The sequence below is a fragment of the Lactuca saligna genome, chromosome 8 (genome assembly GCF_052625555.1).
Source record: "Lactuca saligna cultivar CGN05327 chromosome 8, ASM5262555v1, whole genome shotgun sequence".
Classification (NCBI taxonomy): domain Eukaryota; kingdom Viridiplantae; phylum Streptophyta; class Magnoliopsida; order Asterales; family Asteraceae; genus Lactuca; species Lactuca saligna.
The window spans coordinates 82,879,094-82,903,308 of NC_136424.1; the positions used below are offsets into that span (position 1 = coordinate 82,879,094).

Sequence of the window (24,215 nt, forward strand, 5' to 3'; positions counted from 1 at the left end):
TTTATTTGTGTTGAATTTTGGTCAAAACCCTAGTTTTGGAGGGTAATCTAAGAGTATACCTTGTATTGTTGTACAGGTGGTGTATAGTATTTGAACTCTCGATAGTAGGGGCAGTAACAATTGATTATTGTCTGATAGGTAAGTTTTCCTTTATTACATGGAAATTGTTTTGGTTATACCAGAAATATATTAGAGCATAATATTATAACTGATTTTTACATGGTACTATACTGTCGTACCCATTATTATGATTCCAGAATTTACAAATTTCAATCAGTTCTTCACAGATTCAGCCAAAACTTATTCCAACTCGCGCCAATGGTGAGTGGGGTTTCCACTAGTTATTATTGAAATGCTTATTACTGTTAAAAAATGAATCTAAATATTGTTGCTCTCTTGATTCGGCTAAATATTAATCGTTATGTTTTTTTGTTCCTATATAGTCTCTGGGAGCTCTATGGACCTCTTTGATGAGATTTCGCATCAATTTTTTCATTTTCCTAATTATGATCTTATTCATCAATAGGTTGTCTTATAGTTCCTTACTCTTTTACAAATTAGCCCTTTATTTTATGGAAATTGTTTGGTTATGCCAGAAATATATTATAAGAGAATATTATAATTGATTTTTATATGGCTTACTATATTGTTGTACCCATTACTATAATTCCAAAATTTTACAAATCTCAATCAGTTCTTCACCGGTTTGGCTAAAACTTATTCAAACTTGTTCAACTAACCACGATGTGGTGAATCGTCAAAATGTGACTCAGATTTTGCTTTAATCTTCTCTTCTTCCAACCGTTTACTAGGCTGAATAGTAGTTGTAGTATAGATCATTAATGGCTCATAATGGACTTCTTCTTCAGCAAAAATTGCCATTACATGAGATTGAGGTTTTGGGTCGGGATTTCTAGGAGGTAGCTGTTAGGTTTTGAGCCTTCTAACACTCCTAAGTGTACATGCAACCCTAAATACCTTGGATCTATGTTTTCTCTATTATACATGCAAATATGAATATTCCAAGGTATTACCCTAACTAGCATACAATCTTTGATACTTGGGTAATAAAATAGATAGAATACATACCTTGTTAATGTAGCTTGACTCCATGAAACTCGAGAGGCTAGTGCCCCAAGTGTGACACCTCAAATGGTTCACACAACATCATCAACACTTGGAATAACCATGAGAAGAATACACTTCATGCTCAAATCGGCTAGCCCTCATATATGTATCACTAGTATCAATTTCATTAGCTAAAGGGATCCTTATATAGTGTGCACATTAGGGTTACACCATGTAACCCATGACTTTACCCGTTCCTTATGCTCCATGGGTTTTAACCTCCATGGAGTATCCATGGGTCACCACATGGGTTAAACCCAACATAAGGTATCATGGATCATAAGCCCACATATATAAGAATGAATGATTTACACAATCAATCCCTATATATTCAATTAGTTTCTTTTGATCACTAAATTAAGTCCATATTAATTTGTTATCAATACTAATTAAATAACCTGATTTCATATTAATATATTAGAACTTATAATATATTAATATGTCACAAATATCTTCTTCTCATAAAAGGTCTATCCAAATGTTCCGATGTCATGCAACCCAAATGGACCATGTCGGGTCGTGTCAAGTCTTACCAATTATAGTTATGGACTTAGACATTAATCCAATAGTAGCCTCTCGTAAACAAGTGTTCTTAATTGGCTAAGTTGAGTCTCAACGTTCTTAATGGAATCTTGATGATTTCTTACATTAGCATTAGAAGTATCATGTATTTTTTCAGAGGCTTCCATAACCGATTAAGTATTAACTCAAAATCCAATTTCTTCTCGGGTGGTACTTGCTCTTTTTGGTAGTAGCCTCGACCGATTTGTCTATATTTCTCATCCTTTTGCTTTATGTACTCATCATAAGACAACCACTCCTTTCGACTTTCTTTAATCTTCATCATATTTGTCACCACTAGAGTAAAACACTTGCGCTTTCTTATTCTCTTGTTCATCCAAATCGCAATCCTTCGTTAAATGTGGCCCATAGCAATTGTCACATCCAAATCTTATGGCGTGTATAGATTGATCCAATTTCGTCATTCGTCTATCCATATTCTCTAGTTTAGCAATGATTGCATCCATTTTCTGGTCCCTACATCTCCTTTACCTCTAGTGACATCTTCTCGTGGGTTATGATATTCGTGTGAGTACTTTGCAAATTCTTCAATTAACTCCTTAATGGTAGTCGGTTCTTTCTTTGTCATAGGTCCTTGAGACTCAAGAAGTTGCCTTGTTGTAACATTCACCTCATCATAGAAAATGGTCACTTGTTGGACATTTAGATCATGTTGAGGATAACTCCTAAGCATCCCTTTGTATCTCTCCCATGCTTCATATAAGGATTATCCGACTTATTGTTGAAAAATAGCAATCTTCTTCTTTAGCTTTGAGATCTTTGAAGGCATGTTGAATTGCTCAATGAAATCATCACAAAGATTGGACCAAGTAGTAATGGATTCGGGTGCAAGTGATTTTAACCAAATTTTGGCTTCACCGGTAAACGTCATCGGAAGCATCCTAAGTAACACTGATTCTCGTGGCACATTTGGAACATTAAAGTAGTTTGCAATGTCGTTTACTTCATCGATATGTTTGAAGGTGTCTTTGCATTCTTTCCTGGAGAAGGATATGTCTTTGAGCATTGATAAAATGTGCCCCTTGATTTCAAAACTTCTTTCAGCTGGAATCTCGGGTGGTACAACCCCTGGTCCATTATCCTCATGATCCTCTTATTTTAATCTACCATAGTCATTCTCGTGATGTCATCCATTTCTTCAACCACGCTTTTTATGGCATCATCCGTATCACTCTCTGTTCCTGCCTCGTAACTACTCCCCTTCGCGTTTGGTGTTCTTTCAAAGCTTTCAAATCTCTTGTCCTATTAAAAATTGCTACTTAACTTGTCGACCTTCTTGTCTTTCTTTTTATGGAAAGCCAATTCTGGATCTTGAAGTGGTGGAACTATTGGAGTTTTAGATCCCTGGGTCATAAATCACTGAAACAAAAAACAAAATAAAACAAAACGCGAAAAAGAATAACAATTAATAAACTAAAGATTGACTGAAACATAACCATGACGTGGTCAAAATGCCCACGACATGGTGAATGTTCAGATAAAAAAATGAATACATAAAAATAACTTTTTGTGTTTTTTATCCTACAAAAAGGATCGAATAACTAAAAGTAATTAAACTAAAAATCAAATAAGTCGTTCCCCGGCAACGACGCCAAAAATTTAATGTGCATAAAAGTATACCTATCAACTTTTAAATTTATAACCTAACAAAACTTAACTAATTATGCACTTATAGACAGTGTACCTAGAGGGATTATAGAATAGTAAGTAGGGTGTCGATCACATAGAACGATATTTAATTAATAAAATAACTACTACAAGTTAAACTAAGAAAAACAGCTAAATAGGGTTTTTTTTTATCTGATTTACAAGTTCAGAAAAACTTAAATTAAAATACCTAATTAATGACTAGAAAGATGATTTAAAACTAAGAATAAAAGACACTTTCGTTTCGCTTTAAATCCCTCGTGCTTCCTATGATCGATTTCAAGACAATAATTTAATTATGTTAGTTGCCAAATAAAAGTTACTAGTCAAGTAGTCATCATGAACAGACTAACTAGCATAAGTTAATTCAATAACTTTAACCTTAATGATCATGCAAGTTAAGAACACTAAATTGATTTTAAATGTAATTTGGCCTCTGAATGATCGAATCACCAAACTACCATTATTTTGTTAAGTCTAGTAATCAAGCAAATATTATGATCAAATATTACTCTCTAACACAATTAAACTACTAACTTATCACCTATACTAGGATATGACTAGTCACTAGCTCTAACAATTTAATGATCATAAATAGCTAGGTAAATCAATTTCATACAATTAACTGCAGTTTAGCTACAAAATTCTTGAGACAGGGCAATAAAGATAGAATCTTTAAAAGTTGGGTTTAGATTTATCAAACAGTATTTAAAGCTAAAACTAACTTCATCAATCCATCAAACAAGAAATCAACACATAGTATTTAGGAGTTTATCTAATCTAAATGAAAGCAAGGGTTATTAGTCCATATTCATAGCTGGAAAACACATAAACAAAAGGAAAACTAGGCTAAACATCATTAAACTTAGCAAACCGAATGTGTAGATGAGAATCCTTGCTCTAATCTCTTTATCATTTGATCTCCAGTCGAATTCCACCTTCCAAGGGTTCTTGGAAGGGTTTTTCTTCGTCAACTGTTGCAGCCCTCTAGCCTCTCACTTCTGGAAACAACCTAATGTCCGGAATGCATACACTTGCCTAAAATATGGTCACCACGTCATGGTAGATAGGAACCACGTCGTGGTCTCCATAGATATCCCTTATTCTCCAAGTCAGTCAATGCCTGCGAAGTTTCCATTTGCCACGTTGTGGTGGATGAATGATGATCACCATGTCGTGGGAGTTGGATTTCACATTTTAGCACAAACACGAAAGTCGTCTGAAACTTTGTCTAGTTTTTAGATCATATTGAATCGCCTTAATTGGAGTTACAAGTCATGAGATTTGGCACAAACACGAAAGTAGGAACTCTACATCTTCTTGGGCCCAAAATTGATTGCAGCACTTGAAAACTTCATTTGAGCATTTTATCAAATAATTGACGGACAGAAAAAGAAGTGACTGATTTGCACCAACAAGACTTGGTAATTTTACATCGGCATAACCCTTGAAGAGGGCATCAAGCAAGCAAGCATCAAACAAAAGTGTACACCAGTAGAAACAACATTACATAGAAATTTATTTGAAGGTTTATGGTTCAAAAAAGAAAAAAATTTGGTCAGGAAATTACTGAAAGTTTCATAACATTAATGCATAATTTTTTTTTTTAAAGATAAACAAAATAGTATATGTGAATTGTATATGACATTAATGCATAAAATCAAATATTTTATTGAAAAATAGTGATATTAAACATTTTAAAATAGATATTTCAGATATAAGTAGAGAGGTTTTTTAAAAAGAAGTAATAAAAAAACATATGTAAAACACCAACTATTAATCCTTTTTTTTATATATATGTCCTTAGGATACATGTTCTTAGGATTAGACCTGACAATTTGATACAAAACACGATTAACATGACGCAAGCACGATACGAGTTTTCTGTGTATATGTTTTAAAAATTTGTGTTTCATGTTTATTCGTGTCTGACACGTATTTTAAATTCGTGTTTCATGTCTCAGACGTGTCAAACACGAATTTACCTGTTTAGACACATATAAGACACGATACAAATTCGTGTTAACAAGTGACACATACAAACACGTATAAACATATATATACTTTAGGGTTAAATTTTATATTTGTAATAAGTTATGGACCAATTTCATAAAAGTGAATAATTCATTTATAGCCCTAGCTTAAAAGTCATTAAAAACATGTCTATTCGTGTTTTTTCGTGTTTTTGTGTAACATGGCTAAAAAATGTATCTATCAGTGTCGTGTCACATGTCACACAGATTTTTTACGTGTCGTGTTCGTGTTTGATACCTCAAACACGTTTTATAATGTGTGTCGTGTTCGCATTTAACAAATTTGTGTCGTATAAATTCGTGTCTGACACAAATACACAGCGCATAGACACAAATTATCAAGTTCACTTAGGATACATGTTAGGAAATCTCATAGGAAAACACCAACTATTAATTTCCACCATATTTTGTCTCAACTATATTTTCCATAGTCTGGTCCAAGTTTTTATTTTCATGTATTGCTATATGTTTACGGTCATAGTGCTACAATCTGGTCTTCCAATATTAAATTTAAGTTTGTTTGTTAAGAAACTGCAAAATAAAGACCAAATTTGTAATACATAAATGAAATAAATAAATAATTGCTTCTAAATTTATAAAAATCAGTTATATACTAAAAAATATATAAATTACTCTAAATAGTATAACACAAAATTTAGTTCTATAAAACACTTGAACTTTGCAATATGGTTGGAATGAAAATGGAGGACAAAAATGAAATATTGACATTCGGCTGAAGTTACCCTAACAAAATCAAATCTCAAACTTGATCAGCCATATTCACAATAACAGAACACAACTACAACAGAAAGAAATCAAAGAATCAGGACACTCACAACTACATTACTTACACTGTTTAGGCCTGAAATTTTCAGTACTTAAAAGATCAGATACAAGTTTCTCAAGTCTCTTTGAACTCATAGATGGTTTAATAGCATCTGCCTTTAAATAAATGACCGATCTTCCCAACTTGTCAACAGATCTTCGCAGAAGCTCATTGTCAATTTTGTCAAGAACCGGGTCATTTTGGGCAAAAGAATGCCCAAATGGAGCTCCACTTTCAACCATGTCAGAAAAGTGTTGGATTGTGAGATTTACAGGGTACTGTTTTGGGGGATTATCCCATTTGATGTAGTGCATGTCATGGTTGACAGTCGTGTTCTGATAGTCTTTATGGTTACAGATGACTGTGTGAAAGTATCCTTCAGGAGATGATAAGAAGTTTGTGTAATACATAAGAAGAGTACGAGGAAGATTATCCCATCCCCAAACGCAAAACTCAAGGAAGGGTCTAGTAAGAACAACCCAAGAAGAGCCTGTTGCAGAAATGAAAAAAAAAAGGTAAAATCTTGTTGTGTAAAATCATAAAAAAAAAGGTAAGAGGTATAGCAGAAGTACACACCCATGAACAACTTGAATGAAGAAGGCATGGATCGTTTCTCTTTGGCCCAGAAAACACCAGATTTCTTTGAATGATATAAGCCGGGATCAATTATGATCGGCCTTGCCCTTTGAAACCTGCAAAGATATAAGGTAAGAAATTGAGGTATCGATGAACATCTTATCTGAGAAACGATGAAGGAGATCTAAGTATGAGCTGCAAACTCACTCTTTCCAGCCGATGTTGGTTGTGTGCTCAAGAAAGTTCAAATCCCTAGGCAAATAGGAGAAAATGTGGAGAATATCTGAAAATTAGAACAACAAAAAGAGAACGAGGTCGAAAATCAAAACATCATATTGAAGCTGAAATTAGATCTCTGAAATTGGTAAAACTAACCATCTTGAGGCATAAGAGGATAATCTGAAGCACTGAGATTGATAAACCAGTTCCAGTCCTTTCCTTGCTTCAGCAAAAGAGCAATAGCGTGCAACATACAAGCAATCATGGTAGGTCCCTTAGAAGTCACCAAATTAGCTTTTCCAACCACCATCACATTGTTCACCTCCTTGAAATTCTTCGCGAGATCAACTCTCTCTGCATCAGAAGCTTCCAGATCCAGATGCAACAAGTAATAATTTCGCGGATGATACACCGCCCGGAGCAACCGGTGGAGACGAGCACCGTCGCCTCTTGTACCGGTGATGAAGTAAGCAAACCGAGGAACCTCAGGCAAGTTATTGGCTGTGTCGGGGATTGAATTAGAAATGGCGTCGGAGTTTGAAAGGGTTTTGGAAATGGAATGTGGGGGTGATCTTAGAGCGAGAAAAAGGATGAGAGAGAGTGCGGTTAAAAGGAGGAAGAAAGGGGCGAGATAGTTGTTGAATCTTTGATGGGAAGTGAATCGAAATCGAACGTGTGATCGTTTGGTAGTCATATTTGGAATCAACAGAATCGAGTGGGGAAGACGATCAGACAAACACTTTGACTCATTATTTCCTTTCCTTACCCCAAACGAGTAGTTCCTCTTTTGTACGATAAAATGGGGAAAGTATAATGGAAGAGTTCAACAAAAAAGAAAGTTATCTGATATGTTTGCAAACATGTTTTTTATTTGTTTGCTTTTTATTTTTATTTTGAAGATATTGAATGATAATTTATAATATTATCTATCTATCAATATAGTTTATTTCCGATAATGTAAATACTTGAAAAAAATCAGGGGTTTTAATTAAATCCAATATTTTTTTAGAAAAACTAAAAACATAATCTATCATAATTTTATTTGAACTTTAATGGATTTTTATTGTATTTAGTTTTTTTCATAAATTATATCTATTTATCATGATTAAATAATAGAGATATTTGACCTGTTAGCCACACAAAAAAAAAAAAAAAAATCCCTCATAATATCTTTTTCCAAGTACATCACATTTTTTAAATTTCCGAAATTTAAAATTTTCGTAAATGTTCTTGGGAAAAAATGGTTATTATGCAAGGAAATGTCGTTTTAACCTAGATGAGATCAATAATATGAATAATATATACTTATAGTTAAAACTCAACATTGTATTTATATATAATATATAAAGAAAAAAAAAGGATATTCTATTCAAGCAAACTAAACATTATATATAATGAATTTTTTTATAGTTATTGACTAAGTCAATGTCTCATTGGTTCTGAAATTCTGATTGTATATATCTTTCTGTAATTGAAACAATGTTGTTTGATTACGCATATAACTAGTTGCGTTGATAGCGAAAATTGATCATTTTACCCTTATATTCTCTTTTGTACCGAATAAAATGTATTTGTTTGATAAAATTGATAAATAGTTTTACAAAATATCATATAAAATCCAATTTAAGCATAAATAATTACAAAGCATATAAACAACAATAACGGTTGAAATATTTGTGTGATACACATGAAGTTATGATCTTCTATGAAAGAATCCATGTGAATACTTATTGCAAATATATAACAACAATATATGGAGCAGATTACATATCACATGATTTTTTGAAATTTAGTTGGAAAAATCAACAAAACTTTTGTTTTAGAAAGAGCCAATCGACAAAACTTTATCACCTTTGGCATCAATTATATATAATTAAATCAATCATGTATGATGTATCTAAACAAGAACAAGTGATAAAGATGTGGTGAATAACCTCGATTAGATTGGAGCCTTGAAGATAAACAATATGCATAATGATTTAGCTTGGTTGAAGAGTTAATGTCTCATCATTAACAACCATCTTCATAATCTTTCTTCCACCTTTTGTAGTCAGCTTTTCACTTTAATCATACTTGTGGATGACTATGGAGTTATGTATCTAAAATCTACTAGAAAACTCAATAAAATTAACACATTAAACTGATTAAATGAACACATTAACACATTCAAAAACTTCACAACTTTAACTAAATTAGGTCAAAATACATGATTGACATTCCATATCACCATTTTTATAAAATCGCTGGTAAAATTTACTTAATAAGTTGTCTATCGAGTAGGTAGATACCATTTGACACTTCTATCTAAATTCTTTAGATTAGTGAAAGAGGCATGATAATAGTGAGAATGTAAGAAGAAATAATTTGTATTCATGATTAGAGAGAATATGGTAATGTGTTTTAACTGCAAATGAGGGATTTATTTATAAACTTTTTTTTTAACAGAATATATATTTTACTCATAAACTAGTCGTAAATAAACATATTTTTCTGACGGGACTTAAACCATTAACCATGGTTGTCAAAGTCGCGATCCTGATCGTAGGATCGTACGATCCTACGATCCTATGTATGAAAAACGATCCGGATCGTAAAAGGATCGTATTTTGGGTAGAATCGCAGGTAGGATCGTAGGATCAAGATCCGATCCGATCCTACCTTTCTTTAAAAAAAAAAATTCAAATGAAATTTTTTTACCATTTTATGTCTTTTATCCTTTACCAATCTACCATTTATCATTTTTATTGTGACTTATGACTAATATTTTAAAGTTTTTATAACTTTTGAACGAAAAATTAAATGTTTGAAATATTTTTTATGATTAATATTATAAATTAGAATTATATTCTATTTTGTGGGATCTTAGGATCTCGATTCCGATTTTGCAAACCCAAAAACGATCCTAGGTAGGATCCCGATCTTGACAACCTTACCATTAACTTTAATAATAAAGGACAACATTTTATATCATTGGATTAGAAATATTTTGGTAAAATTGGGTCACACCATAGAATTATTAGTATTGTGGAAAGGGCCCTATGAGAAACATGACTACAGATGGCATTGTGAAATGGCTTATTGTAGGGCCCGTTTTACAAATGGTCTGATGTAAGTACAAATGTGAAAATAATATTGTTTATGGGTAAATTCCATGTTGTTGGTACCTGCTAACTTCTAACGATAGTGATTAACTGATTATGCATTTATTTGTGGGATGACATTAATTTTTTTATTTATTATTATATAATAGTTTAGGTAAATGGTTATATTTATATTTTTTTAATTTATTAACTAAATTCAAATTCATTTATATAATAGTCCAAAATTTAAATGGGTTGAAACGAAAGCTGGGCCACTAAACTAGTAAACTATTCGAATGACCCAAATACAGGTAATCCAAATAACCACTTTAATGGCTCCGAATCCGAAGGTTCGACCTTTATGAGGAGGATTTTTAACATTTCGATCGGGTTTGTAAACACTCTGCTTCCGCATCCCGTCTACCAAGCTATAGAACCTGCTCTCGCGAAGAAGTAGAATTTCGCTCTCCAAGATTGCCAATGTCAGGTTTTTTCCTATTACGATGTCGAGTGATCCATGATTCCTTATTACAATTATCACTATAATTTCCGATTAGGTTTACGTTGCAGCTTCTTCTAATTTTATGTAATCGCATCATCGTGTTGATATGATGACATCTATTTGATTATCATCGGTTTTTACCTTTCGTTAATCTAAACATGTTTGTATTTCAAATTTTGCATTTAGATACAAGTTAGGTAAGTATTAGGGTTGCATATGATGTTGGATTTGGATTAGTAGAAATTGTGGATGGATTTAGGGTTTTGCGAGTAGAGGGACTGAATTATCGATGTGACTTCTCCATACTGCCTGGGAAATGATGAAACGAAAGTGATTTTAGAATGGATTTATATTTACAAACCCTAAATGATGTGTGTTGTTGCAAGTCATGTTTTTGATGACGACTGATATATGTTTTTGTTGTATCTTATACAGATGTTTAACGATCAGGACCTGGGATTCTTTGCCAATTCTCTGGGCATCTTCATATTCTTTTTGGTTATTGCTTATCATTTTGTGATGGCAGATCCTAAGTATGCAGGAAACTAATGGTTGATTTAGATGATAGCACCAGAAATGTAACTGGATCATGTTTTGATATGATGTAGTGGTAGACCTTGAGAAAATGCATGATGTGAGACAATGTATGAACTAGTTTGCTCAATTTTCTTTCTTTGTGCACCTTAAACTCAATTTCTTTGTTCAAAATACACCATATATCTGTCTGTGTTGAGCGAATATATGTTGGAAATGAGTTGTATGTGTTTAGATCAGCTGTATATTCTATTGGTTTTTAAAGTGTAAGATATTGTGATCGTCTAAGAAATAAGGAAAATCAATCATGGATTTAGTGATGTAAATCGTTTATCTTGTTTTCAGAAGTGAAAAGTAAAACAGAAGATGGATAATTACGGACTTCAAGAATTAAATTAACAGAAAATTGTGGGCTTTGGAACGGGAAATTTGAGTTTGTATGTCACAAAATACCTACTACATTTTCCAACATGTACCATTTATGTAATTTTGTCTTTAAAATATCTCTTAAAACATTTTTTCCCCTCAAAAACACTGTCATCTACAATTTCACTAGGAATAGGTATGAGTAAACCTAAGGGGACCAATGTAATAAGCCCTAAGATGTCATTTATCATGAGATAGATTCAACAAATTTGTGATAATCCTTCATATCTTTCCTTCTCTTTTCTTCATTATTGAATCAATATATTTTTTTTTATCTTTACTAGTCAAACTATAAATCTTTCTATATCTATCTAATCACAATGCTTAACAAAATGAGATACCAATATAAATGATTATCAAAATTCATGATATTATATCGCCATTCCCAAGTTTAGCCCCTTTTACATGATAATAATACAACATAAGAAGCTAGAGAGATGATGATCACCATGAAGCCATAGTCTTTTATCACGTTAAATTATATTACCACTCCTAGTTTTGCCCCTTTTCATGACAACTTGGAGGAAAATGCCATACATACCAAAGTGGCAAATAATTAATCAAACATACAACAAAAGAGTACACCTTGTTTTGTGCATCATATCATGTCTTAGGGTTCAACCTTGGTGAACACCGCACCCTTTGTGCCTTTAACTCAACCAAACCCTTCCTACCACCATTGCTCATCACATTCCCTATCAAATATTCAATTTGGATGATTAAAATTAATTAACAAATGAAATGAAAAAAAAAAAAAAAACTATCCACAGACCTCCTGAATCTTGAGTTTTACCAGATGTCTTGGTCTTCTTGTTCTTCACTGCAGTGGGACCCGGTGTGGATTTGGTCTCAGTTTCTTCGGTTGTTGCCTCTGATACCTCATTGTTAACCACTGAACGCTTACGCCTTCTCCCATAGATCGAATTCTTAACCTCATTATCAGGCGATGATGTGGCAAAAAGGGTATTCTTGTCTTTTTGCACATGAAAAGTAGTAGTATGCTTTACTGTTGTAGTCTCAATAGTCTCTGTTTCTTCCTTTTTCCCAACTGCTGAACGCCTTCGCTTCTTGCCAGCACTCACTTTGTTACCAGAAACAGTACCATTGACTTTGACCTTCTGAACTTTTCCACGGGTTGACCTGGTTGATGTTTCAGTATTATTCATCTTGTCATCATCATCATCATCATCATCATCATCTTCATCATCTTCTTCTTCTTCTTCCAACAACTCAGATGAAGTAGTTGGGGAAAAAAGTTTCTTGACAATTTTTTCTGGTTTTGTAGCATAATCTGTTTCTGAGGAGGTGAAGGTTTTTGTTTCCTTGACATCAACAGAAATTTCAAGGCTTTTGTGTGACATTAAAGAAGCAAGAGCTGCACGAGCAGCTAGAGGATTAAGAGGGGATTTTTTGTCTGAAAGATCTACTTCAGTTGTTGGAGGTGGGATTACAGGGGATTCTTGCTTTTTTGGTCCACCTTTTTGCTTTTGACTCCGGGTTGACCTCCTTGAATGACTTTTTTCAGTTGAAATTTCGACTTTCAGTGTTCTTCCATTTGGCTTTGAAACATCTGTCTCATTTACTCGTTTGTTAGTAAATAGGAACGACTAATAATAATCACCAGATATGTATGTTCTTATTGGGAATAATGCATCATGCTCGATTCTTTTAGTTCATGTATGTATGTATGTTGGTTATGGAGTTTACCTTCAAACATAGAAATCTCATCTCTAATTCTCTTTTTGGAACCATGAACTGAGTTTCTGATTCCTTCAATTTGTTTTTCTAACAAGTTATGTAGATCCAGATCGAAGTCACCGACAATGTCCATCTGTGGAGACATATCTGAGTCACTTGAGTTACTCAGCTGCACTGCATCTATGAATGCTGAAATTGTTGGATGATTATTGATGCTTTTGTTAGCCAATCTCATTACTGAAGAAGAAGGAACTGTTAAACTTTCACCATTGACATCTTTGTTCAGCCATCTAATCATGAAACTACATCTACATTTCGCTCTCTTTGAATGCCTCACCCGTGTCACCTGTTAATGGTGCAGATGATTAGATCATGGATGGATGATAACAAAAGGATCAAGTACTTTAGAAATGGAAATTCAAGTGCAAGAAAATATACCTTTTCTACCTTTGCATCAAAGAACCCTCCTTCGGGTTCTGAGTCTCGATTGACAAGAACAGTCTCACCTGGTTTGATGTGAGCACAGTCATCATCTTGGAGAGGAAGAGAACGGGCTCGAATTCGCATCAGAGCTTCTTTCTCACTCGTTAATGTATCTTCGGAATCGTTGTCCTCATATTTTACAACAAGACCACCGCCAGTTGGGCTGCAGATAATAACAGAAGTCGCTGAACTTATCATAATCAGACAATATAAACAAATGCTGAGATGAGAGATCAAAATTCAACAACTAAATTCTATTAATGTTTTGTTAGTTCTTCTGATTTCATACGATTACACTCAACGTGGAAACCCCCATTTTCCTTTCAAATAAGGTGTCATCTGGAATTGGAAAGTAATAATATCTCTAGGGAACTTTCCCGATTTAGGCAGCGAAACTCGGATTTAGGTTGCTTGATTCCGAACTTGAGTAGATTTGGATTATCCATGCCAAAATCAAACTCGAGCTAGAAACTTCAAGTAAACATCAAACAGAAGTGATATAAATCGATCATTAAGAAATAAAAGCGACTAGGATCGTTATCGTGAACTATTTTCAGCTGAAAAGATCATCGCGTTCCATAATAAGTAAGTGAATCACTGGAATTGGTGACGAAAAAATGAAAATAAACAGATCAAACACATTGATTTCGGACCTGAAGGAGATTTCGCAAGGTTGCCAAGAGCAGTCATCTGTTCTCATGGCTTCAAGTTCCAGGTTGACGGCACCGGCGGCGATATCATCGTTATTGGATGCCATTAATGAAATGAATTTATCATAGAATAGTGGAAGCAGCAGCTTGAGTGGGGTTTTTGGGGTAGTGCTGCAATGGTTTGATGAATAATTCAGACACAAACTCTTTTTTTAGGTACATACCCACATGCTTAATTTCCATCTTGTATCATTGTATTTGTGTACTATACGCTCTCCCCAATATTCCTAAGGACTTTGGGGTTTGTGCCATATTTGACAAAAATGTAAAAAGTAACAATATATTCAACTTGTGACATATTTTTATCTTTTATGGATATAGCAATTAACCAAAATAGACAACAACAAAATGTTCTGGTTAAAACATAAATTTTTGGTTGACTGGTCAAACATCATATGGCAGCTGAATTATCATTTAATGGATTTATGGTTGAACAGTTAACTGTTTTAGTTTTAACAGATTCCTCCATCTCACTTTTTGGTTCCCAAGTGCCTGAATATCAAATAGTGTTCACTAATACTAGGGGAGATATATGTATTATTGTATTGTCGAATAAAGGGTTGAATAAGAAAGTTTTGGAAGTTAAAATAGCTTTTTATTTTAAGTTTTTCAATTATAGAATTAGGAAGTGATTTGTAAATAATAATTTTTCTCCATATATAACAAATTATGATTTATAGAGTTGTACAATACAACACTTTAATGCACAAATTGTTGTGTATAAAAAAAATTATTGTGTACGAATCAGTGTTGTCAAGTCACAATATAATTCTTTCTCAACCATTCTACTTTAGAGTTTGCACTTCTATTCTTCTAACATACTACAATAAGAAGATAGACATATCAAGTTAAAAGATGTCTTCGGTTTTTTTCTAAACAAGCAAGTTCCACCAAATTGTTGAAAAGTTTTTTATTTTTATTATTTTTTTAATATGGGGTTACTGATGTAGATATCCTAAAATTTATTCGTTTCACAAAGCAAACTACATTACTTTTTAGTTTGGAAGGAAATTTATTTAGTTTTGGATGTCTTATTTTAAGTTAGAAAGGCATACGACATGTATCCAAAAGATTAAAAAAATAAATCGGGGCGGAAAAAATATATTCGTTTACTTTTTTTATCTATCTCCTAGTGTTCTGTTGTGGCATATATATATATATATATATATATATATATATATATATATATATATATATATATATATATATATATATATATATATATATATATAATTGAAATAATCTTATTTCGAATATCGTATTCTTTGTTTAACTAAATCATAATACAACAAATATATATATATATATATATATATATATATATATATATATATATATATATATAACAATCTACGATACACTTTAAGCGTTAAACTTAACATACTCCGACATACTTAATGAAATTGTTATATATTTTATCAGTGTTTTTATTCTTTATTTGATTATTATTGACATATATCAACATAACAAAAGAAAATTCAAGATAAATGGAATGAGAATCCAAGTGGAGAGAACATTTCCAAAATACAAAAAATATATTCAAAATGAATATCTGAAATGCTACATCCTGAAGATTTCTTGTTTATAAACGACTTTTGGGTTAACCTCCTCGAACAATGAAACGTTAGTGATGTTATTTTTAATATCAAAAGGTGGGTTATTTACTTGTGTTCTTAATAATTATATGATTATTTTAGTTTTTAGTTTTTTTCAAAGACATGTAAAGGTAAAAAAAATTACATAGGATAAGAGAAAATAGGAATTTGAAGCCATAAATCTCATCCAATATTGAGTTTATGATTTCTATGCACAACCAAATTATAAGAGCATGCATGAATATAATCAAATAACAAGTTTTTCCTTGGTTTACTGATCCTAAAATTTGATTCGTTGTTGAATCTCCAAGTGTTCCACCATGTCATTGAAATAATTGCATCCAACACCAACTTCTTGGTTCTAGACAAATTCACCTTATCCAACCAGCCATGCAAATCATGAGTCCTTATCATATCATTATTTTCGATCAAAACTTCTTCACCGAGTCATTAAAACTATCTAAATGCAACCAGTAATTGTACACATCTTAAAGGAATTATGCCATAATCAAAGTAATTATTGTGTAAAATAATAGATCTATGATATGACCATTTATACTTAGAGCCACCGACGTTATCATAGGAAACACATCTATAACATTCGTGAGTAGAAATTGATCAAGTTTTGCTATGTTGGTCCCATTAATATTGGACCCAGTAAAGGCAAAACCACCCAAAGGCACACCAACCAACTCCCCATCATCAATAAAAGAATTAAAATCATAAAATATGTGTCCACAAAAACTTGTACCCAACCTTTTCAACATGTTTTTAACTGCATTAAAATCTCCAACAATGATGGAAGCATCAATCTTCATTCTCATAAAAGGTAATAAAAATTTCCAAAAAATACCTTTATCGATCCTCTCTTAAGAAGCATAGACATTAGCCATATAACATTTCAAATTTGAAGCAATTCGGGTCCATAACAAAACAGTTCGGGTCCATAACGAAACAGTTCTCTTTATAAATAATTGATTTTTAAAACAATTTGGGTCCATAACGAAACAGTACCACTCGAATGACCACAAGCACACAGATAAGCAAAATCAAACTAGAAATTTCCCCACAAGGATTTTGATAGCTTCATTTTATTTACTTATTTTTATAGTTTATTTTAGTACATTTCATTCGCATTTTAGTTAACTTTCATGCATATTTTCCCTTTTGTTATTTTTATTACCATTTCGGGATACTTTCTAGTTTCTTGAGCATTATTGCAGATTTTCTTGGAAACTAGCGGGGCAGCACTCTTGCGAGGCGATTGGGCTTGAAGGGAATTGGAGATTTCATGCTTGATGGCTATGAAGGTGATTCATGGGGTGGACTTGTCAATTGCTTGAAGGCTTGGAAGAATTGAGCTTTAAATTTGAAAGATGCGGGGGAACATTCAAGCGTATGAAAATTATTAATTGGGCTTTAAATGAAGAAAAACTTGAAGAAAATGGGCTAGGAGGTGATTGGATTCGATCTGGGCTAGTGGGATATGCTTTAGAGGCCCAAAATCTCAAAGGAGCCCATGTCAGGTACCACCCGCGCAACCCACCCGCGCAGCAGCACGCGGGTCGCGCAAGGCCCTGCAAGGGCAATTTCGGAAATCCTTCTTTTGAGCTATTTGAGGAAGGTTGGTGCCCATCTTTTGCATACTCTTGAACCCCCGATTTTTGAAGATTCTCTCTGGAGTTTTGGAGACTTTTGAAGGCCAAGAACCCTTGAAGAACATCATATTTTTACCTCTTGATTCTTGCTTAATGTTTGGTACAAATTTCTCTAACTTTGTTTCTTTGGGTTTAGCCATGTTTGGCTAAGCTAATCTTGGTTGACTTTTGGTTAATCCTTTGAACTTTTGTTGAATGTTGAAGAATCCATGAACATGTTCTTGAATCTTTATGGAAATGTTTTGTGTTTTAACATCTTATCATTACTTGTATGTTTTAGTTCATGAGTTTAAATGTGTTTGTGGTGATTAGTTGGCTAATTTCTTGATTAAGTAAAGGATCCTCAAATTAGCAAGCAACAAATGATTTTTGTGTTGTTTTTGCTTCACACAATCATAAAAACATTTCCTCTAACATGGTGGTGAAAGCATTTGACCCCTCTTGGATTTGGTGACTTTTTGGTTCTTAATGCTAGTTGACTTTCACTAATTACATGCTATTTGGAATTAGTGACTTTGACTAAGGAAATTGTTATGAGCTTCTCTAGCCATTTCAACGATTAAGAAAAGTCTAGGTAATCTCAAGCTCCTTGGATTACTATAGCCAAATTGAGGATTAAAAACAAGTATTCCACCATTGAATTCTAATGATATGTTCATCAAAAGTCAAAGTGAGAAAACTTTAAGTCAACCATCTTTCCCTTATTGATTTTACATCAAATTCTTATTTTTGTTGCAATTGTCTATTTAAATCATAGTTAATTCTAGTTTGTTTCAAGTATTTCAAAACATCAAAACCCCCATTTTTAATTTATTGTCATATTCCAAGTATTTTACAAAGAGATTTTTCATAGAGTTATCAAATTGAACCAGTCTCCGTGGATTCGATCCCTTTACCACTATACACTATTTTAGTGTGTAATATTTAGGGTTATTATTTGTGTTGGCCTCGACAACCACCAAATTTTTGGCGCCGTTGCCGGGGATTGGTTTATTTTTAATCAATTTGTTTCTCTATGCCTAGATCTCATTGTGCAGGTACTCAAATTTAAATTCCTGAAATTAAAAAAAAAAAAAAAAAAAAAAGAAGTATGGTTCGGAGATGAACACTCCTTGCACCGAAGAGCGACTTTCTGAGCTAGCTCAGTTAGTTATGATGATTGAAAGTGACCAAAGTGTGCAGCCCACACCTCTTCTTTGCGATTTTTGTGCCCAAAATGGACATCATTCCAATATGTGTTCGTATTTACAAGGAGAATGGGGAGACGTGCAAGAGAAGGGAAGCTACTATTTGTCAAACCAATCGAGTTATGATCAACCTCAACATGATCAATGGTGGGACAACAACCAAGTTTGGGGAAATAACCAATACCAAAACCCATACCAAACTTGGGGAAATAACCAATACCCACCAACTCCACTGTTCCAAGAACCCTATCCTTACCCCCCTCAACAAACTGAAACGCCAAGCATGTCCTTAGAGGACATTGTTAAAAGCATTGCCACTTCTACCCAAATTTTTCAGGAAACAACCCAAGCTAGCCTCAAAAGCTTAGAGCAACAAATAACACAAATTGCTCAATCAATTAGTTTAATGGAAGCTCAAGACAAATTACCATCCGAAAAGAGCCCATTGCATAGTGCATGTTCCATTCCTTTGAATGATGAGAAAATTTTTGATGGCCCAAGAGTGTTATATGAAGAAGAGGAAGAAGAAGTATAAGTGGAAGAGGTTGTCAAAGAAGAAGAAGAAATTAAAAAAGTTGACAATGAAACTATAGAGGAAGTGATAGGGGTTAATGAAAGAGAGGTTGAGCCGCCCACTACCATTAAGAAACTAACTCCATTGGTAGACCAACCACAAGAGATGGAAGCAATAAATTTGTCGGACTCTTCAAAGGATACGTATCACAAGAAAGAAGACGCCCAACCAGTCACCTACTCTAAAACCATGTCAAAGAAGGAAGAGTTGGTCACCTTAATGAACAAGTACAAGAAAGAATATGGTTGGATGATTGCTATTATCAAAGGTTTGAGTCCGGTATGGTTCTCCCGTAAAAAGAAAGTCAAATACAAGAAAAGAGTCTCAATGGAGGTGTGGAAATTAAAAAATGTCGACACGGGGAAAATTTACAAGGTTAATGGACATCGATTGAAGCCATTCAATGAAGTTTTTGATTCAAATGTCCAAGATGTCGTCCATTTGGACGCCCCAAAGTGTTAAAGTGAAGTTTGGAGGCGTCTCGCCAAAGACGTTAAAGAATGGCATTTTTGGAAAGCATTGTGTTTTTGTGTTTTTAATTTGAATAAATGAGTTTGGAAGATGTTTTTAGGATTCAAAAGAATTGTTTTTGAAGAAATCAAGAGTTTCTAGGTTTTTGGGGCCTTCCAAAGCGAGAACTGGTGAAAAACGAAGAAAAATGAAGCAAAAATGAAGATCAGGATCAGGGGGTTGCGCGACCCGCGTGCTGTTGCGCGGCCAGGTGTGATGAAGCGACATTGGCCCAAGACTTAACTGCAAGGTCTGCGCGACCCGCGTGCTACACTGCGCGACCCGCGCACTGTGCTGGGCAATTTGGGCTATTTTTGGCTATTATTTGACCAGGTGTTGACCAAAGGTTTTAATGAGTTGACCTTTTGACTTTTCTTGACCAACATTGACCGAAATTGACCCTTTTTGACCCATAGATTAAACTGTTCAGCTTCTCTTCTTCTTCATTTAATCATCTTGACCTCCCACTCCATTCCTCTCATATAACCTTCCAGCACCCACCTCGCTCGAAAATTCAAGATTGGCGGAGTTCTACTGGTCGTAATTTCACGAAACCACCGCCACAGACATTTCCCGCCGCCCGACCCTCCGATTTAGGTCCTTTCCGCCCTTTCCTTAAGCATTGAGGACAATGCTTGTTCTTAAGCTTGGGGTGGGGCATTTCCCTTATATTTTTTTACTCCTTTTCATGCATTTTTAGTTAGGTTGCATAACATATTAGTTTAAGTTAATTTGCATTCATTTTTTTTATTTTATAAAATTTCAAAAAGATTTTATTTTCTTCTTTTCCACTTTTTATTTTTGCATAACATTTAGCTTAAGACATTAGCATTCATGCATTTTTGTTGTCTGTTTATTCTCACCTCTCTTGGATGCCATGGAACAGGTTCACAGTTATTGTATCATTATTGGTCCAGGATCTTGTTGCTATCTCACCCATCGAATCGGGACCACTAGCTGCAGTTTGGGATTTCATACTTGGGATCAGATGCTGGTAGCTTAAAGGGGTAAGTGATCATGGACAGGTAGTTTTCATGAAGAATTATGCATACAATACTAACAACTGTAGGATATACTATAGCAATGGGTGTTCTTAGCCTTGCGGTCACTACCGCGGAGAGGATCACACTTGATCATGTTTGAACTGTTAGGATGAAGCATTGGTGCTTGTCCCCGAGTAGAATCCATATCCGGTCTCTTTACATCACCATATCTTTTTGCGATTTTCTTAGAATTTAGAGAGTCTTTTAGTCCATATTTGGACATTTTCATTATCTTTGAAAAACCACAAGTTTGAAAAGGAGCTTACATTACATCTTTATGCTCCACACATGGTCATTTTCACACTTAGGCCATTCGGATTATATCATTACCCTTTCGGTTCCACCTACACGCCTTTGGGAACCAAATTTTAAGTCAAAGGGTTTTCTCATTGAAAAAAAAAAAACAAAAAAACAAAAAAAAAAAAAAAAAAAAAAAAAAAAACAAAAACAAAAACAAAAAACAAAAAAAACAAAACAAAACAAAAACAAAATGAAGCATGCAAATTTCCAGTTGCAACTATCTTAGATAGGTGGCCGGTTCAATTATTGAACAAATTTACCAACATCTTGGTCACCCGACGTTTGATATTCATTTGTATAGATCTGTTTTATTGTATATAGATCGAGTTGTTATTTTTTTTTCTTTCTCACAAATTGGTGATGTTGGAGAGACTGTCGAGTCGGATACTACGGGAGGTTTGGGCCAACACTAAGTGAACTGATTCCTACAACGGTGCCCGAGCGATTAAACCTAGTTACACATGAGAGAAACCGGCAAATGTGAGATCAGAGTGTACAATTAAAGAAGAGATCCACCCGAGCCCATCTAGTTGCTTTCTCCCTACTACAGATGTTCTTCATTGTATACATGTTCCATTGAGGCTGCGACTGCTCATCCCTCCTTACTCACCTAAAGGAGTTGTCCTGGCTGTGGTTTATGGTTCCATTGTCATCAGATGAAAAAGTTGTGAGATAGCAGCGAAATCAATTCTGACCATGTTGACTAACGTCGAACAGGTTCCATGGTTCTATCCATTCTTTTTATTTCTAGGGTAGTTCATCCCAAGTTCATTTAGTCTTGTCTTACTTGAGGACAAGTAAGGTTTAAGCTTGGGGTGATTTGATAGCTTCATTTTATTTACTTATTTTTATAGTTTATTTTAGTACATTTCATTCGCATTTTAGTTAACTTTCATGCATATTTTCCCTTTTGTTATTTTTATTACCATTTCGGGATACTTTCTAGTTTCTTGAGCATTATTGCAGATTTTCTTGGAAACTAGCGGGGCAGCACTCTTGCGAGGCGATTGGGCTTGAAGGGAATTGGAGATTTCATGCTTGATGGCTATGAAGGTGATTCATGGGGTGGACTTGTCAATTGCTTGAAGGCTTGGAAGAATTGAGCTTTAAATTTGAAAGATGCGGGGGAACATTCAAGCGTATGAAAATTATTAATTGGGCTTTAAATGAAGAAAAACTTGAAGAAAATGGGCTAGGAGGTGATTGGATTCGATCTGGGCTAGTGGGATATGCTTTAGAGGCCCAAAATCTCAAAGGAGCCCATGTCAGGTACCACCCGCACAACCCACCCGCGCAGCAGCACGCGGGTCGCGCAAGGCCCTGCAGGGGCAATTTCGGAAATCCTTCTTTTGAGCTATTTGAGGAAGGTTGGTGCCCATCTTTTGCATACTCTTGAACCCCCGATTTTTGAAGATTCTCTCTGGAGTTTTGGAGACTTTTGAAGGCCAAGAACCCTTGGAGAACATCATATTTTTACCTCTTGATTCTTGTTTAATGTTTGGTACAAATTTCTCTAACTTTGTTTCTTTGGGTTTAGCCATGCTTGGCTAAGCTAATCTTGGTTGACTTTTGGTTAATCCTTTGAACTTTTGTTGAATGTTGAAGAATCCATGAACATGTTCTTGAATCTTTATGGAAATGTTTTGTGTTTTAACATCTTATCATTACTTGTATGTTTTAGTTCATGAGTTTAAATGTGTTTGTGGTGATTAGTTGGCTAATTTCTTGATTAAGTAAAGGATCCTCAAATTAGCAAGCAACAAATGATTTTTGTGTTGTTTTTGCTTCACACAATCATAAAAACATTTCCTCCAACATGGTGGTGAAAGCATTTGACCCCTCTTGGATTTGGTGACTTTTTGGTTCTTAATGCTAGTTGACTTTCACTAATTACATGCTATTTGGAATTAGTGACTTTGACTAAGGAAATTGTTATGAGCTTCTCTAGCCATTTCAACGATTAAGAAAAGTCTAGGTAATCTCAAGCTCCTTGGATTACTATAGCCAAATTGAGGATTAAAAACAAGTATTCCACCATTGAATTCTAATGATATGTTCATCAAAAGTCAAAGTGAGAAAACTTTAAGTCAACCATCTTTCCCTTATTGATTTTACATCAAATTCTTATTTTTGTTGCAATTGTCTATTTAAATCATAGTTAATTCTAGTTTGTTTCAAGTATTTCAAAACATCAAAACCCCCATTTTTAATTTATTGTCATATTCCAAGTATTTTACAAAGAGATTTTTCATAGAGTTATCAAATTGAACCAGTCTCCGTGGATTCGATCCCTTTACCACTATACACTATTTTAGTGTGTAATATTTAGGGTTATTATTTGTGTTGGCCTCGACAACCACCAGATTTTATTTTTACCATATCAACTTGCATTATGATAATCTCTTGAACTCCAAGAAAATTAACATTATTTTTTATACATAGCAAAGTGATCTAACCTCTCTTATTTACCCCCAAACCATAAAATTTAATGGACAATATATTCATTTTAAAAACTCATTTTCATCAATATTATTTAGGATTCGTTTCAAGGTTTTCTTACATCTCGACATGTCATACCCAAGAGTTTTTCCCACCTCAACATACTTAATTAACTTACTAATCAATGATCCTCCGTGATAATTATGTTTATTAAATAAATTTTCTTCTTTGCATTCCAATTGTTATATATTATCAATTTTCCAACAAACATTTTCAAATTAGACCCTGGTATCTCCCTTGAGTTGGAATGATTTTTTTTATACCAAAGGGGAATGGAATCTAGTACCACCAAAGTGCAACACCCAGTTCTAGGTATGAATTTCACATCTTTAATCTTTGAGTTTTTGGGTGGCCACGATGTGGTGAAAGGATCACCATAATGTGGCAACGTTGCATGAAATGTGT

At 34.0% G+C, this 24,215-nt stretch overlaps 3 protein-coding genes and 1 non-coding gene across 4 annotated transcripts; 2 read left to right on the top strand and 2 right to left on the bottom strand.

Annotated features, from left to right (window-relative positions):
• The first annotated feature begins 2,354 nt into the window (after positions 1-2,354).
• Positions 2,355-2,461, top strand: LOC145013452 (small nucleolar RNA R71). The gene has a single exon (XR_013665011.1). It is a non-coding gene; the product is annotated as a small nucleolar RNA R71 (small nucleolar RNA).
• A 3,573-nt stretch (positions 2,462-6,034) lies between these two features.
• Positions 6,035-7,855, bottom strand: LOC145011452 (Core-2/I-branching beta-1,6-N-acetylglucosaminyltransferase family protein). The gene is made up of 4 exons (XM_078970178.1): positions 7,168-7,855; positions 7,000-7,075; positions 6,793-6,908; positions 6,035-6,706 (listed from the first exon to the last, which is right to left on the bottom strand). Exons 1-4 carry the CDS (start codon positions 7,703-7,705, stop codon positions 6,234-6,236), a joined length of 1,203 nt encoding a protein of 400 aa, XP_078826304.1. The 5' UTR covers positions 7,706-7,855; the 3' UTR covers positions 6,035-6,233.
• Positions 7,856-11,028: 3,173 nt separating this feature from the next.
• On the top strand, positions 11,029-11,286 carry LOC145008394 (dolichyl-diphosphooligosaccharide-protein glycosyltransferase subunit). Its single transcript, XM_078967019.1, has one exon. The coding sequence runs from the start codon at positions 11,029-11,031 to the stop codon at positions 11,140-11,142; it is 114 nt and encodes a 37-aa protein (XP_078823145.1). The 3' UTR covers positions 11,143-11,286.
• Positions 11,287-11,903: 617 nt separating this feature from the next.
• On the bottom strand, positions 11,904-14,618 carry LOC145011736 (uncharacterized). The gene is made up of 5 exons (XM_078970466.1): positions 14,388-14,618; positions 13,690-13,897; positions 13,261-13,597; positions 12,326-13,123; positions 11,904-12,248 (listed from the first exon to the last, which is right to left on the bottom strand). The coding sequence occupies exons 1-5, from the start codon at positions 14,489-14,491 to the stop codon at positions 12,157-12,159; spliced, it is 1,539 nt and encodes a 512-aa protein (XP_078826592.1). The 5' UTR covers positions 14,492-14,618; the 3' UTR covers positions 11,904-12,156.
• Between the last annotated feature and the right edge of the window lie 9,597 nt (positions 14,619-24,215).